A 13,412-nucleotide genomic window follows, 5' to 3' on the forward strand; every position below is an offset into this window, starting at 1 on the left:
ATCGCCGTTCGGAGTCGGCGTAAAACTGTAGGTCCCTCCGCTTTGTGTGACAACATCAAGGCGCACGCCACAAGTCGGAGGAGAAGCTCGGCCAAACACTAACATATGTGTAAGCGCCAATCTATTGTTATTATTATTATTATTAATCTATTTAAAAAATCATTTACAGTTTTATAGGAAATTGCCTTATTTACAATATATGTCCAAGCTGTGTGCAACTGACGATACAAACATATATTCAGGCTTATAAGCCTGTAATTAAACATTTTTCTACATTTAATTTGAAATAGTATGCACGAACGGATTAAAAGTAGTAAATAATTAGTACTTTTTCTACTACTTTAAAATGCGTGACCGGAATAGACCTGCCGAAAAAGTGAGGTTAAGTTACTGACAACACCTTTTTATTATTACACCATGATTTCTACCATGAAAAAGCTTCTCTTAAAATCCATTTGCCTTTTGAAGGCTTAAAACTTTTGTGGAACTACATTAAGACCCACACCACAAATTGGAGGCGGTTCGGCCAAACACTTAGTGTAACCGTCAAAATAACTATTATTATTAATCTTCGGATATCTGGCTTACAAAATCAGCTTGTTTGCGACATTTTTAGAAAGATCAGTAAAATGACATCTTTGCAGGGAAAGTCAGCAACCGTATTTATGGCGAGAGACAACTTATCATCCTCTAAGAGAAAATTAAATTTCAGGATTATCTGTGTGGAAAATACAACTAAATGCTTGTCTCTGAACGAGTTTTGGTTAGTGTTAGGAGTGAATACCATGAAGCAGCTAAAACGGCTATCTCATCTTTGCTTCCCTTTGTCTCAACGTAACGCTGAGAAACAAGGGTTTACAATTATGACAAAAATTCAGGTCGAAGTTGGATGCTACGCCAGAAATGCGCATATAGCTAGCTTTCAGACGTAATATCGAACTATAAGGCAATCATTAGTAAAACAATGAAACGATTTCATTCTTTACATTCAAAGTTGAAGTATGTTTGCTATTTCTAGTAAATGTTTTTATTCATATATAACTTGCAGTGCCCTTGATTTTTAGAACAGAAATGTATTTAGTGTGGGTTCCATTATCTTAAAAGTTTGGGAACTCCTGGTCTAGAAAACATAAATATTGCGAAGAGCTCGCTCCAAGTAAATGAGCCAAGTTGAAATCGTTAAAAAAAGCTTAAGAACTAGAGAGTCCGGGGAAAGGATAAGTTGGGGAAAGGTGTTAGAGTCAGCAGAGCATGCGATGAACTCTACAGTATGTATGTACATAAAGCAACGAAGGAACAAGATTGAACTTGTTCAATTTTCTGTATGATAATCTTATATTCACATGAGTCTTAAATTTTTTTAGATGCTCACCTCCAAAGCTGCCGCTGTATTCGGATCATGATCATTTTCGACTGCTTCTATCTGTCGAAAGATTTCCGAACTGATGCCCGACACCTTGCGAAAATCACCCTGCAGCAAAACGGGCTCTTTGCCTCCAGTTCGTTGCTGTTGCTGCTGGTGTTGCTGTTGATGATGTTGCGGCTGTTGTTGTTGCTGGTTGCCCAACGATTGCATCTGATTCGCCGGCAATGGACCCGGAGGCGCACGACCAGGGCTGGCGGTAACATCAGGAACTGATCTTCCATTTTCCTGAAAGAATGAAAAAAAGTAAAAAATTTTATTAATATCGTCGGCGGTGAGTTCTAATACAAATCAGAAACTAAAATGGCGAATAATGATCATTGAATACCCCCCCGGTCATAATTTTTTGAAGTGAAGCTTCTTCAGCGGCGGTTGGTTGGTTGAGATTAAATTAGCAAATGCAACGGGAATGATACACACGGAAATGGTTGGAACGGAAATGGTTGCAAAGGAAACAAGTGATTCTTAAATGTATTCACACGGTATTAATTTAACAAAAATGTGCTAACAAGTGGTCTAAGAATAAGATTTAGATTAAGACCAATGCAAGAATGAAAGTAAAGGTAAAACCGTACATAGATGAATACAAACATAAAAACAATAACAAAGATGTGTAAAGATAAAGGCAAAAATGAAGGTCAAGGCCAATTTAAACACTTTACTTTTATAAGGGCAAAGGCGAAGGGGAATATGTAGATGAAGAAAATAAAAACATAAAAAAAGTATAACAAAGACCGGTGAAGAAAGATTAAGATGATCCTACATCTGTCATCTGTGTCAAATATAGGTAACTACAAATTGCAAATATATAGTTATTTTGTGTCACTTGTGATTGTGATTGCAATAATATTATTCCTTTCTTTTCATCTGTCTCCCTGAACTAATTTTCTACTACCTATATGTTTAATTGTGCTTATGATTATTTTAATTTAATTTAATTTAATTTGTATTTCAGTCATGAAATAAAATATTAAGTTTATGTACTTTAAAAAGATTCTTATCTTATACGGTTTACAAACGGGCTCGCTTATTTGCATAAACAGCCTTTATTTGCTTTAAAGCTGTGAAAGACGGCAAAGCTTATGCATATAATCTGTTATGCGGACTTTTTATTAAAATTCAGCTCTAAAAATTTAAATTAACTAATAGTAAAATAAAATTGTGATATAAAATAAAGCAAATGAAAATAAAATAAACAAAAAAATATTTCGCAATCGCTCTAACGGCCCGTCTCCACAGGCAAAAGTTTTTGCCTACCAACCGTCATTTTTATTGCCTGATAAAAATTTTATCAGCGGCAATATTTGTGCGTGGGCATTTTTTATCTTGATAAAAGCATTTATAAGATGGCAATTTTTGCCGGATTTCATTAATTAAAAAGTTTAAAAATATGCTATTTCACACCCAAGCAAATAATAACACATATTTTAATAGAAAACAGTTCAATTTTTGCTTTTATATTGAAATATCGATAATGTTGTCTCCACGAAGCTATCGCGCAAATGAAAATGTAGCTGTCAAAGTACCAAATTGCTGGCAATATTTATCAAGATAAAAGCTCAGATAATTATTGCTTGCCAAGAGCAATATGCGGTCTCCATGGGCAAAATTTTGCCTGATAACATTATCAAGATAAAAACTTTTGCCTGTGGAGACAGCAAGTAACCGAGGATCGAACCTGATAGCTACAGGCACGTAGCCCGTAACTCTTACCACTCGGCTACCGCGGACGCGGAACTCGTGTGCTTTGTTTGCTTACTTGTACAAAAGACAATAGCTGGCCGTTTTTACCAGTGTTGTCAACGAAAACTGCCCGGATCCGAGATAACTCCCAAAAATTTCGTGCATTTGTTCGGCTGCTTATGTGCATTTTAAAGAGGAAAATGCATGAGTCAAAGCAATTAAAGGCTGTTTATGAAAATAAGCGAGCCCGTTTGTCAACGGTATTAAGTCATGCATTTTCCTCTTTAAAATGCACATAAGCAGCCGAACAAATGCACGAAATTTTTGGTATAAACTCGGATCCGGAACGAATTTTTCCTAATAAACAATCGTGGTACAAAGCTCAATAAAAATATTAAAAATAAAAACGAAATAAATGAAAATTCTACAGGCCGTGGGACTCGAACCTGCGACCCTGCTCGTTAATCTGCAATGCTTCCCTCTGTCAGGGCAAAATTATTATACGCAATCGCGTTCAAATAAAAAAATAATGGTAATTATAAAGAGAAGGATACTCTCAATTTGGGAACTATTTCGGGAATTTAGAGATCTTCGGGATTGTCGGGACTAAATCAGGACTTTCAAGACTAACTCGGGATTGTTGGGACTAAATCAGGATTTTCAAGACTATTTCGGGAATAACGATATTTTTGTCTACATAGTAATCGATATTGTTATCAATATATTTATCGATACTGTTATTGATATATTTTCCAACATATTCATGGATACTGTTATTGGTACTGAAACTAGAGATGGGCACGGGCCGGGCTTTTGGCAGGAATATTTGCTGTCAGCACGAAGTCGTGCGTGCATGGACGTTCAGTAAAATTTCATAAAAGTACGAATAAGCACGAAAAAGCCCGTTGCCAATACTACAAATTTAGATAGGCTTTTGTTTTTATACAAAAAAAAAATAGTACATATTAAAACTCTTTTGATAAAAGAAAAACAAAAAAATAAATATTTGGAAACCGATAGAAAAAATAACATACGTAGTAGTTTTGTTTACATATCTGTACATAAAATACCTTCTACTTTTTCTACTTCCCAGAAAATATATTATAAAAATTTTTGATGTAATTGATTCGCTTAAGTAAATATACATACATTAACACAAAATTAAAAATATGTGCATATGTATGCATACAATAAAAGTTGGCTCTTTATTTCCGGGCTGGAACGAGTCCCGTCGTGCCGGGCCCACTGATATTCTTAACGTGCGGGCCCGTGCGTGTTTTTGAAAGTTGATTTTGCACTCGTGCCGGGCCGGGCCTGAAAATTTAGGCCCGTGCCCATTTATCGAAATTGTTATCGATATAAGAATAGATATTGTTAACAATATTTTTATCGATATAATAATCCATCTTGTTACCGATATATTTGTCGATTTTGTATTCTTTATATTTCTCGATATATTTAACGAAATTGTTATCGGTATATTTATCGATATAATAATCACCACATGACTTGACTTCACATGAAATGACATCATATGACATGGCAACACATGACATCACATGGCACGACATCACATGGCATGACATCACATGATATGACAGCAGATGGCATGACATCCTGTCTTACCACAGCATGTCACATCACATTAAATCACATTGCATTTCATCGTTTCACAATGCCTGACACCACACCACACTATATCTTATCACATCATCAAGGTGAGTATGTAGATGAAGAAAAGGATAAAATCAAAGATAAAGTCCAAAGGAAATTCAAACACTTTACTTGTATAAGGATAAAGGGGATGGGAAATATATACTATATATGAAAGATCAAATAAAGATGCAAAGACAAAGATCTGGATAAAGGGGGGTAGAGATAAACGAAAACAGATGAAAATAAATGTAATTATAACGAAAAGGGTAGAGCAAGGGATAAAGATAGAAAAGAGGTAAAATATAAGCTCAAGCTTTTAGCATTATACCAACTATCCTCTCGTTTTATTCAGAATTTCAAACCAATGAAATACATATGTACATTAGACTGCATCACTAAAGAAAGTTGCGATTTTTCCGCCGGGATTACAAAAGTTATTATATTTTAAGACGTTCACCAAAATATTTGGGAAAATATTAAGATTTAAGTGAGCTGGACCGATTTTAAAATACCTCCAAAAATGGAGTTTTTTATGAATAAAAATAGTTTCGTAAAGAACTTTTTGAAAAAAGTCCCCTTAGATGACAAAACAGATTAAGCTTAAAATATCTGCATACAAATATTTAAAAAACTTTTCAACGGAATCGTAAGAATGAGATTTTTGATGCTGTTTTTTTTACTTTTTTCAGAGACTGATTTACGAAAAACTTGAATAACTGGGCCAAAACTCTTCTGATTTAGACTTATGGGATCACAGTAGAAAGGTATTTTCACACTGTTTTTATTTCTGTCAAAAAAAAATCATTCGTGTCCCAATTTTTTTTTTCAAAAACCAACACATCTTAATTCAACTTTGAATGACGTTCGTTCATCCTACCTTTTCTTTCTAAAAAGGGTGAGAAAATACCTTTCGACCAACACCCCTTATGTCTAAATCAGAAGAGTTTAGGCTCAGTTATTCAAGTTTTCCTTATACCAATCTTTGAAAAAAGTTAAAAAAACAGCATCAAAAATCTCATTACGATTCCGTTCAAATTTTTTTTTTTTTTTAATATTTTTATGCAAATTTTTTAAGCTTAAACCGTTTTGTCATTTGAGGGGAATTTTCAAAAAAAAATTTTAAGAAACTGTTTTTATTCATAAAAAACTCCATTTTTGGAGGTATGTATTTTGAAATTGGTTCTTAATTAAATCTTAATATTTTTTCGAAATATTTTGGTGGACGTCTTAAAATATAATAGATTTTATAATTCCAATGGAAAAATAGTACCGATTTTTTTTTTTGCATGGGGAGTGATGCAATCTAATGTACATATGTATATCTATTGATTATGAGACAAGCTGAATATGTAACGTAAGATTCACTTTTCCAGTGTGGCTCAGGCGGACCCCCTTTTTAAATAAACATTTTAGACTACACTCCTTTACCTTCAAATTAGAAACACTGGTGTGTAAAACTGCTGACATTTTCTTGCTTCTGTTTTTATTGTTACTTACTACTGCACTCGTACATAATACACTTACTTAATTAACGTTAGAATAGCTGTTAAAACATACTTTAGGTTCACTGGGGTGGTCCAAAAATGCAGGTGAAAAAGTAAAGGCGGAACTTTAATGCTCTCAGCCCCTACGATTGTTCTATTCCGAAAAAAATTATAACCCTGTTTTTTTTTATTTTGAAATCAAAAAATATTCAAAGATCTTTCAAAGCGCTCCATGTATTTTATATGGAAAACAAATTTTTCGTAGAAATAGCATGGAATTCTTGAAAATCAATCAGCCATATAATGAGTTTCATTTTCCCCGAACCGGTTCACTTTTCACTTTTGGTTTCCCTGTATTTACCATGGGCGGAATAAAAATTGTCAGGTGAGTTTCTTTTCGGGCGAAACACAGGATGAGGCAAAATATTTTTCGATCGGAATACTTTGCTTCAGGACACTTTGAATAATAATACTAAATTTTTTATTGAAACATTTTTTAACATTAGCTATTTTTATAGTACCCATAAAAACATGCAATGGGGGGCCCATAAAAAATCGGTAGAATAAACAAATTTGTAAAATAAATCACTGGGTACTATTATTGAAGAGAAACAGAGTTTTCTGAAAATGAAAATTTTGGTAAATAAAGTTTGAAGGTTCTTCTTTACGAAAATTAACTCTACATTTATGCAATTGAAGTTGTAAAATATGTGCTTTCCGTGTACACATGGTATTCTGGGTTTTGGTATAACATAGATTATATGCCATAGAATATCCAAACGTTAATCAAGTGAACTTAAAACTGATAAATTTGCACTTTCATGCTTCTGGCGACGATATGCAAAGAAAACTTTTAATTATGACAAGATCGCGGATTTGTATGCCAAAAGCTTAGCCTAAAGCTACATATTAGAGTTGACAAACAATCGATGGCACTATCGATAGTTTCAATTTTTTTAGACTATCAATACTCATTGATAGTTTTTTCTTATACTATCAAAAATATCGGTAGTTTAGTAGGACTATCGATCATCTCTCCCAATTTTTTTGAAATTATACATACATATGTAAATCGTAAATCCTGTTTTGTTTATATAACTTTTGTTTGTTTTTGAACTTTCTAAAAAGAGAAGTATTTGGGCTAAGCAGTTACTTAATTGTGAATGATTATAACTTTTATAAGATAATATTTATTTCACTATTTGGTATAACATAACTGATTTAGCGCTATCGATAGCGCTATCGATAGTGCTATCGATAGTTTTGTTTTTTCGAGACTATCGTGAATATTGATAGTTTTTCTGAAAACTATAAAAACTATCGATGGTGTGACTATCGATAGTTTGACACCTCTACTACATATGGGTGTTTCCATGAAAATGTCAAGCAGGACTGAAAAAATAAAAACAACTGAAAAGGGTTTTTAAGACGAATTAATAAGAGAAAAATACTCGAATTTTTATATTATAGAAGTATTTCAGCTTATTGGAATTTTAAAACTCAAAAATGGAAGAGTAAAACTGAATGTCTCTTCGACTCAGTTTTCTCTAATGAAATGAACTATTTTCTCTTTCCTATTAACTAAATTAAGAGATTTGAAACATTACAATTACATCTTAAAATCAAATTTGCAATAACAACTAACTATAAAAATGAGAAAAAGGAGAAGTTAGAGCTCAAATAACGGTAATTTTTTGATTTGCTTCTGATAGTATTCTATTGTCGCGTACGTTATCAAAAACATTGTTTGTCTATGTCATTTGTATATTGGCAGCCGCAGCTAATGCAGATTACAATTCTTAAGCGAGAATTCTTCTAGTCAAAGATATACAGTAAAATTTTCTTTCCAACCGAAGTAAAAATATATTTTATTACCCTTTAAAGTTTGTCGCATACGTTATTGTAAGTACGAAAATTTCAATCAAATACATCAAAACCAATGTTAAAATTGCAAATTTTCCATTTAAATTATTTAGAATAGTTGTAAATCAATGAAACTGTGGCGAGAAGAGTTCTTAATAAATACATTTTATTACTTAGGAGAAAAATTGTCGCGTACGTTATTTTTTTTTTTTAATATAAAACTAGCCAGAGATAATTTCTCTTAAAATATGAAAGGATTGTAAAGGTACATTATTTAGCTTAGTTTAGGAATTTTTAAAGAAAAGAAAAACTCCCATGATTCGCAGACTTTCGCATATATGCGTGTTTCCATGAAAATGTAAACCGAAAATGGAAGCAAATGAATTCAAACGGCTTTATAAGTTTAAGTTTCGTATTCAGATGGCGGAAAAAGGGTTTGAAAACGCGAAACGGTGGAGAGAAGAACTGAAAAGATTTAATTTAGTATATGTTACTAGTAAAAATATTGTATGGGGGAAAAATCTGTCGCGTACGTTATGTCGCGTACGTTATTATAATTTTTTTTTAATAAAAACTAACCAGAGATAATTTCTATCAAAAAATGGAAGGATTGTAAAGGTACATTATATTATTTAGCTTAGTTTAGGAACTTTTAAAGACAAGAAAAACTCTCATGATTCGCAGACTTTCGCATATATGTATATGTGCCTCAATACCACTTCTTTTTTGTCGCGTACGTTATCAAGAATGATAGAATACAAGATTGCGCCGATCAGAGAGGATTTTTGAGAATAACTTTTGTGTGACGTCACACTGGTGCAATTGCGAGAGAGAAATGCCAAAACGTGAGCAAGAATGGAAGAAGAAGAAAAAATGTTGCAAGCAAAATGTAAACAAGTTGCACCAGTGTGACGTCATGCAAACAACGATTCTGTCAAATTCGTTAAGAGAGGAATAGCGGTCCGAGATCGGCGCAACCTTTGTATTCTCTCAATCGTGGTACGTTATCACCTGGTTTTTAACGGATATTTTCCACACCAAAGTTTCGAGGCTGCTTATTTTTTTCTCAGACATAGTACCCTTTGGTTGCAACATAACCGTAATCTTCTTTTTTCTGTAACTTCTATTTTTGATAGATTTACGTTACTCTATAAGCGTACGAATGTCGCGTACGGCTCCATTTAGCTTATAATTACTTTAGGCATATTTTTCGCATACAAATCCGAACTCTACTTATTACACTTCTTCGCAGGTTATGTGTGGTGCGTACACATGTGCATATATACATTCTCCTACCAAGATAAAAACATTACAAGGTAAAATCATTGAGAGACAGTGTGACGTTTGCCAGCAATATAATTTTAAAATTCGAACCATAGTGGAATAATATAAAGTCTACCAGGTAACTGACGTCTTCATATTTGAAAGCAAAATTTGATTTTATTATTTTTTCCATAATTTCTGGTGTTCGCTTCTTTCAAATCTGACACTAACCCTTGGTTTTGTTGCATACGTCTGTCCAATTTCGGCTTAGTTTCTCAACCTTCCGGACTGAAGGACGCTATGTGTGCTTTTGCACAAACGGCAAGAATTTCTTGGCATTTTTTTTAGTCTTTTATTCAAATCAAAAAAAGTATCTACATAGGTTCTCACTCAATAGGGTTGACGTGAAAGTCAAATCAAAGAAAGTTTTCTGATAATAAATTGTCAAATAAGAGTACCGGAATAGAATGTCATTGCTATCTGGCACACTTTACATTTTTTCATTATGATTCGAACTCAAGCTCACACACACATTCTCATTTTTAATCTCAAACAACAACAATTGTGAACAATTTCATTTTTTTGTTTTCAATTTTATAAGATTTTAAAATGTTTACAAACGTCAGAAAAAAATCATGGCCGACGGATTGAGAAAATGGTTTTACCTTCTAATGTTTTTATCATGTCTCCTACCGTGAAATAAATAAATGGGTTTTGAAACGTACTTTTTTATTTAAAGTGGCGTTTTTATTTTTTCTCTTTGACCACGGGATTTATTTAGAAGGACTTTGTAATTTCAAAGATATGAATTATTCCAAAAATTGTTAAACAAATTCAATGCAATGTAGAATAAAGATATGGGTAACAAATGCAATAGGAAGTTTCTTTAGAATTTAAAAAATTTAAATTTGTTGGACTCACAAAGATGAATAGGTAATTTTTAAGCTGACGAAGTTAGAAGAACGAAATTCGAGGATGTTATCGAGTTTATATAAGCTCTTAACATATACTATTTTCAAAAACAAATACTGAGAAATTTCAAGGATAAAATTTTAAAATGACATTTTCAATATTTACCAGACCTTCTGCACCAGAAACTTGAACTTGTTTAAATTCTACAGGATTTCCGCATTAATTTTATACCCATACTTCTTCTCTAAGCACATTTCTCTGAATTTTTTAAATCATTTAATAAGCCACAATAACATTGACAAATGCAATTTTACTATATTTGGCTCAGGGTGTAGCGAATATATTGATATTTGTGTTTAAAATTTACTATGACGCGGTGTTATGTGTATAATGAGCTAGACATTTATAAAAAAATATTAATTATTAAATAAAACAAAGTAAGTGCGCCTGGGCCACACTGGAGAAGTGAAACTTACGATACGAATCTCTTTTCTTCTCATAACCAATATACATAAATATGTACATACATACATTCATCTGCTTTTCCTTAAGGTTATATTTTTTGTCTTTTTTCTAGCTAGATCCCTACCTCTACTACTATTCGTTCTAATTACATTTATCTTATTTTGTTTTCCTTAATCTTCATTTTTATCTTTACACTCTATCGATAACAAAATCGATAGTAACATCCAACAAAATATAGCAAAATCGGTCATAATATTGGTAGCAAAATTTATTAGAAAATCGATATGAATATTGATAACAGAATCTACAAAAATATCGATAAATTATCGATAACAAAATCGATAAATATCGACAACGAAATCGACAAATAACGATAATAATATCGATAAATATCGATAAAAAAATCGATAAATATTGATAACAAAATCGATAAATATCCATAAAAAAGTCGATAAATATCGATAACAAAATCAATAAATATCGATAACAAAACCGATAAAAAGTCGATAAATATCGATAACAAAATCGATAAATATCGATAACAAAATCGATAAATATCGGTTGCAGAATCGATCAATATCGGTTACAAAATCGATAGATATCGATAATAAAATCGATAAATATCGATAAAAAAAATTCGATAAATATCGATAAATGTCGACAACAAAATCGATAAATATCGATAACAACATCGACAAATATCGATAAAAAAGTCGATAAATATCGATAACTGTCGACAGCAAAATCGATAACAACATCGATAAATATCGATAACAAAATCGATAGCAAAACCGATAAAGATGTCGATTATTTCATTGATAAGTCTCGAGAATCCCGAGAATCTCTAAATTTCCAAAATAGTTCCCAGATTGAGTCTCTGTGTCCCTCTCTATATCCTTTCCTCTTTAATTACCTTTATTTTAATCTTTATTCCCCTATCTTCATCTTTACTTTTATCGGTATCCTCATCCTCCTCTTTGTCTTTACTTTCGTGTTTATCATTTTGTCATCTACATATTCCCCTTCACCGTTGCCCTTATATATATAAGTAAAGCGTTTAAATTTACCTTGCTCTTCATTTTTGCCTTTATCTTTACGCATCTCTGTTTTTGTTTTTATTTTTACCTTTGCCTTTAACCTTTTCTTTATCTATGTATATACGTACTCACCTTTACTTTTATTTTTGTATTGGTCTTTTTCTAAGTGTTATTCTTTAACCTTTTATTAGTTGTATACCATATGCATACACACAAGAAGCACTTGTTTCAGCCCCAACCATTTCCGTTGCACCATTACCGTTGCATCATTTCCGTTGCACCATTTCTGCTGCACCATTTCCGTTGCGCCATTTCCGTTGCACCATTTCCATTGCACCATTTCCGTTGCATCATTTCCGTTGCATCTTTTCTGTTGCACCATTTCCGTGTGCAATTTCCGTTGAATTTGCCAATTTACTCCCAACCAGCCAACCGCCGCTAAAGAAGTTTCACTTCAAAAAGAAATATAGCCAATACTGGTCAAGAAAAGGAGATCCATAATTGCCATCAGTGCAATTACAAATCCCGAAAATCCCGGGAGTACTTGCCAAGAATCCCGGGATTTTCGAGAAATTAAAAAGTCCGGGATCCCGGGATCAACATTCCTAATATGTATGTATGTGCCTCAATTTTCCAATCATCATTATAACTCATAATTCTTTCTGCTTTTCATTAACATCATCGTCAAAGGCCGCCACCATTACCAGCAACATAACCCTGTAGGGAAACCGCGGACTAGTGAATCAAATTTCTAGTTCCGTACTAGGTCTTTATCGCCAAAAAGGAACGAGTCCGATAGGAACTAGNTCTGGAATCTAAGAAATAACAGCGAGCACCTCTGCAAACTCAGCTACAGCTAAAGGTATGTAAACGTACATTTCTTACAATTATTCAATTAAATTTAATNATATCTAAAGTGACGAATTTAGAAATGGTTCGGAACTATAGAAAAAGGGATGCAGTGGGGGGCTTGTTTACTTTAAATAGNCGTACATTTCTTACAATTATTCAATTAAATTTAATTTCAAATTGAAAACACATTTCTTCCAAAATAACTTAAAATCGCACACACGAAAGAACCAAAATGATTGAAAAATCATGATACTTTTTTCTTTCGTCTGTCGATTTTAGAACTGGTTCGGAACTTTAGAATTTATGACTAGTTCGGAACTACCGAAAAAGGAATGCAGCGGGGGGGGTGCAATTGACACTTCCTAGGACATGGCCATGTTAAATTCGTCAGTTGCTTGCATGCAAAAGAGATTTATCGCGAACCAGTANACTGGTTCGCGATAAATCTCTTTTGCATACAAACAACTGGCGAATTTAACATGGCGATGTCCTAGGAAGTGTCATTTGCCCCCCTNTGCAGCGGGGGGGGTGCAATTGACACTTCCTAGGACATGGCCATGTTAAATTCGTCAGTTGCTTGCATGCAAAAGAGATTTATCGCGAACCAGTACTGGGTCTGGTGAAGCGCACCAGTTCAGAACTAGAGATTTTCCCCACAAGGATGTGTTCGGCGGCTTTTTCGTTCAAATACGCTTCTATTCTGTGCTTCGCAGATGCTTTTTCATAGCTTGGTAATACAAAACTAAAATTTGTGTTAACATTTCAACATCTTGG

The 13,412-nt window shown here is 33.2% G+C and overlaps 1 protein-coding gene across 13 annotated transcripts in view; it reads right to left on the minus strand.

The window, feature by feature from the left end:
- Nucleotides 1-13,412, minus strand: part of RhoGAP100F (Rho GTPase activating protein at 100F) — a 273,890-nt gene that overhangs the window by 63,071 nt on the left and 197,407 nt on the right. For all 13 annotated transcript variants that reach the window (XM_017610018.1, XM_017610017.1, XM_017610023.1 and 10 more), the window contains exon 3: nucleotides 1,373-1,651. In XM_017610018.1, the coding sequence (XP_017465507.1) occupies nucleotides 1,373-1,651 (279 nt within the window). The remainder of the gene's footprint in view (nucleotides 1-1,372; nucleotides 1,652-13,412) is intronic.

The sequence above is a fragment of the Rhagoletis zephyria genome, unplaced genomic scaffold, assembly GCF_001687245.7.
Source record: "Rhagoletis zephyria isolate East Lansing unplaced genomic scaffold, Rhagoletis_zephyria_1.1 Rzeph_scaffold_00273, whole genome shotgun sequence".
Classification (NCBI taxonomy): domain Eukaryota; kingdom Metazoa; phylum Arthropoda; class Insecta; order Diptera; family Tephritidae; genus Rhagoletis; species Rhagoletis zephyria.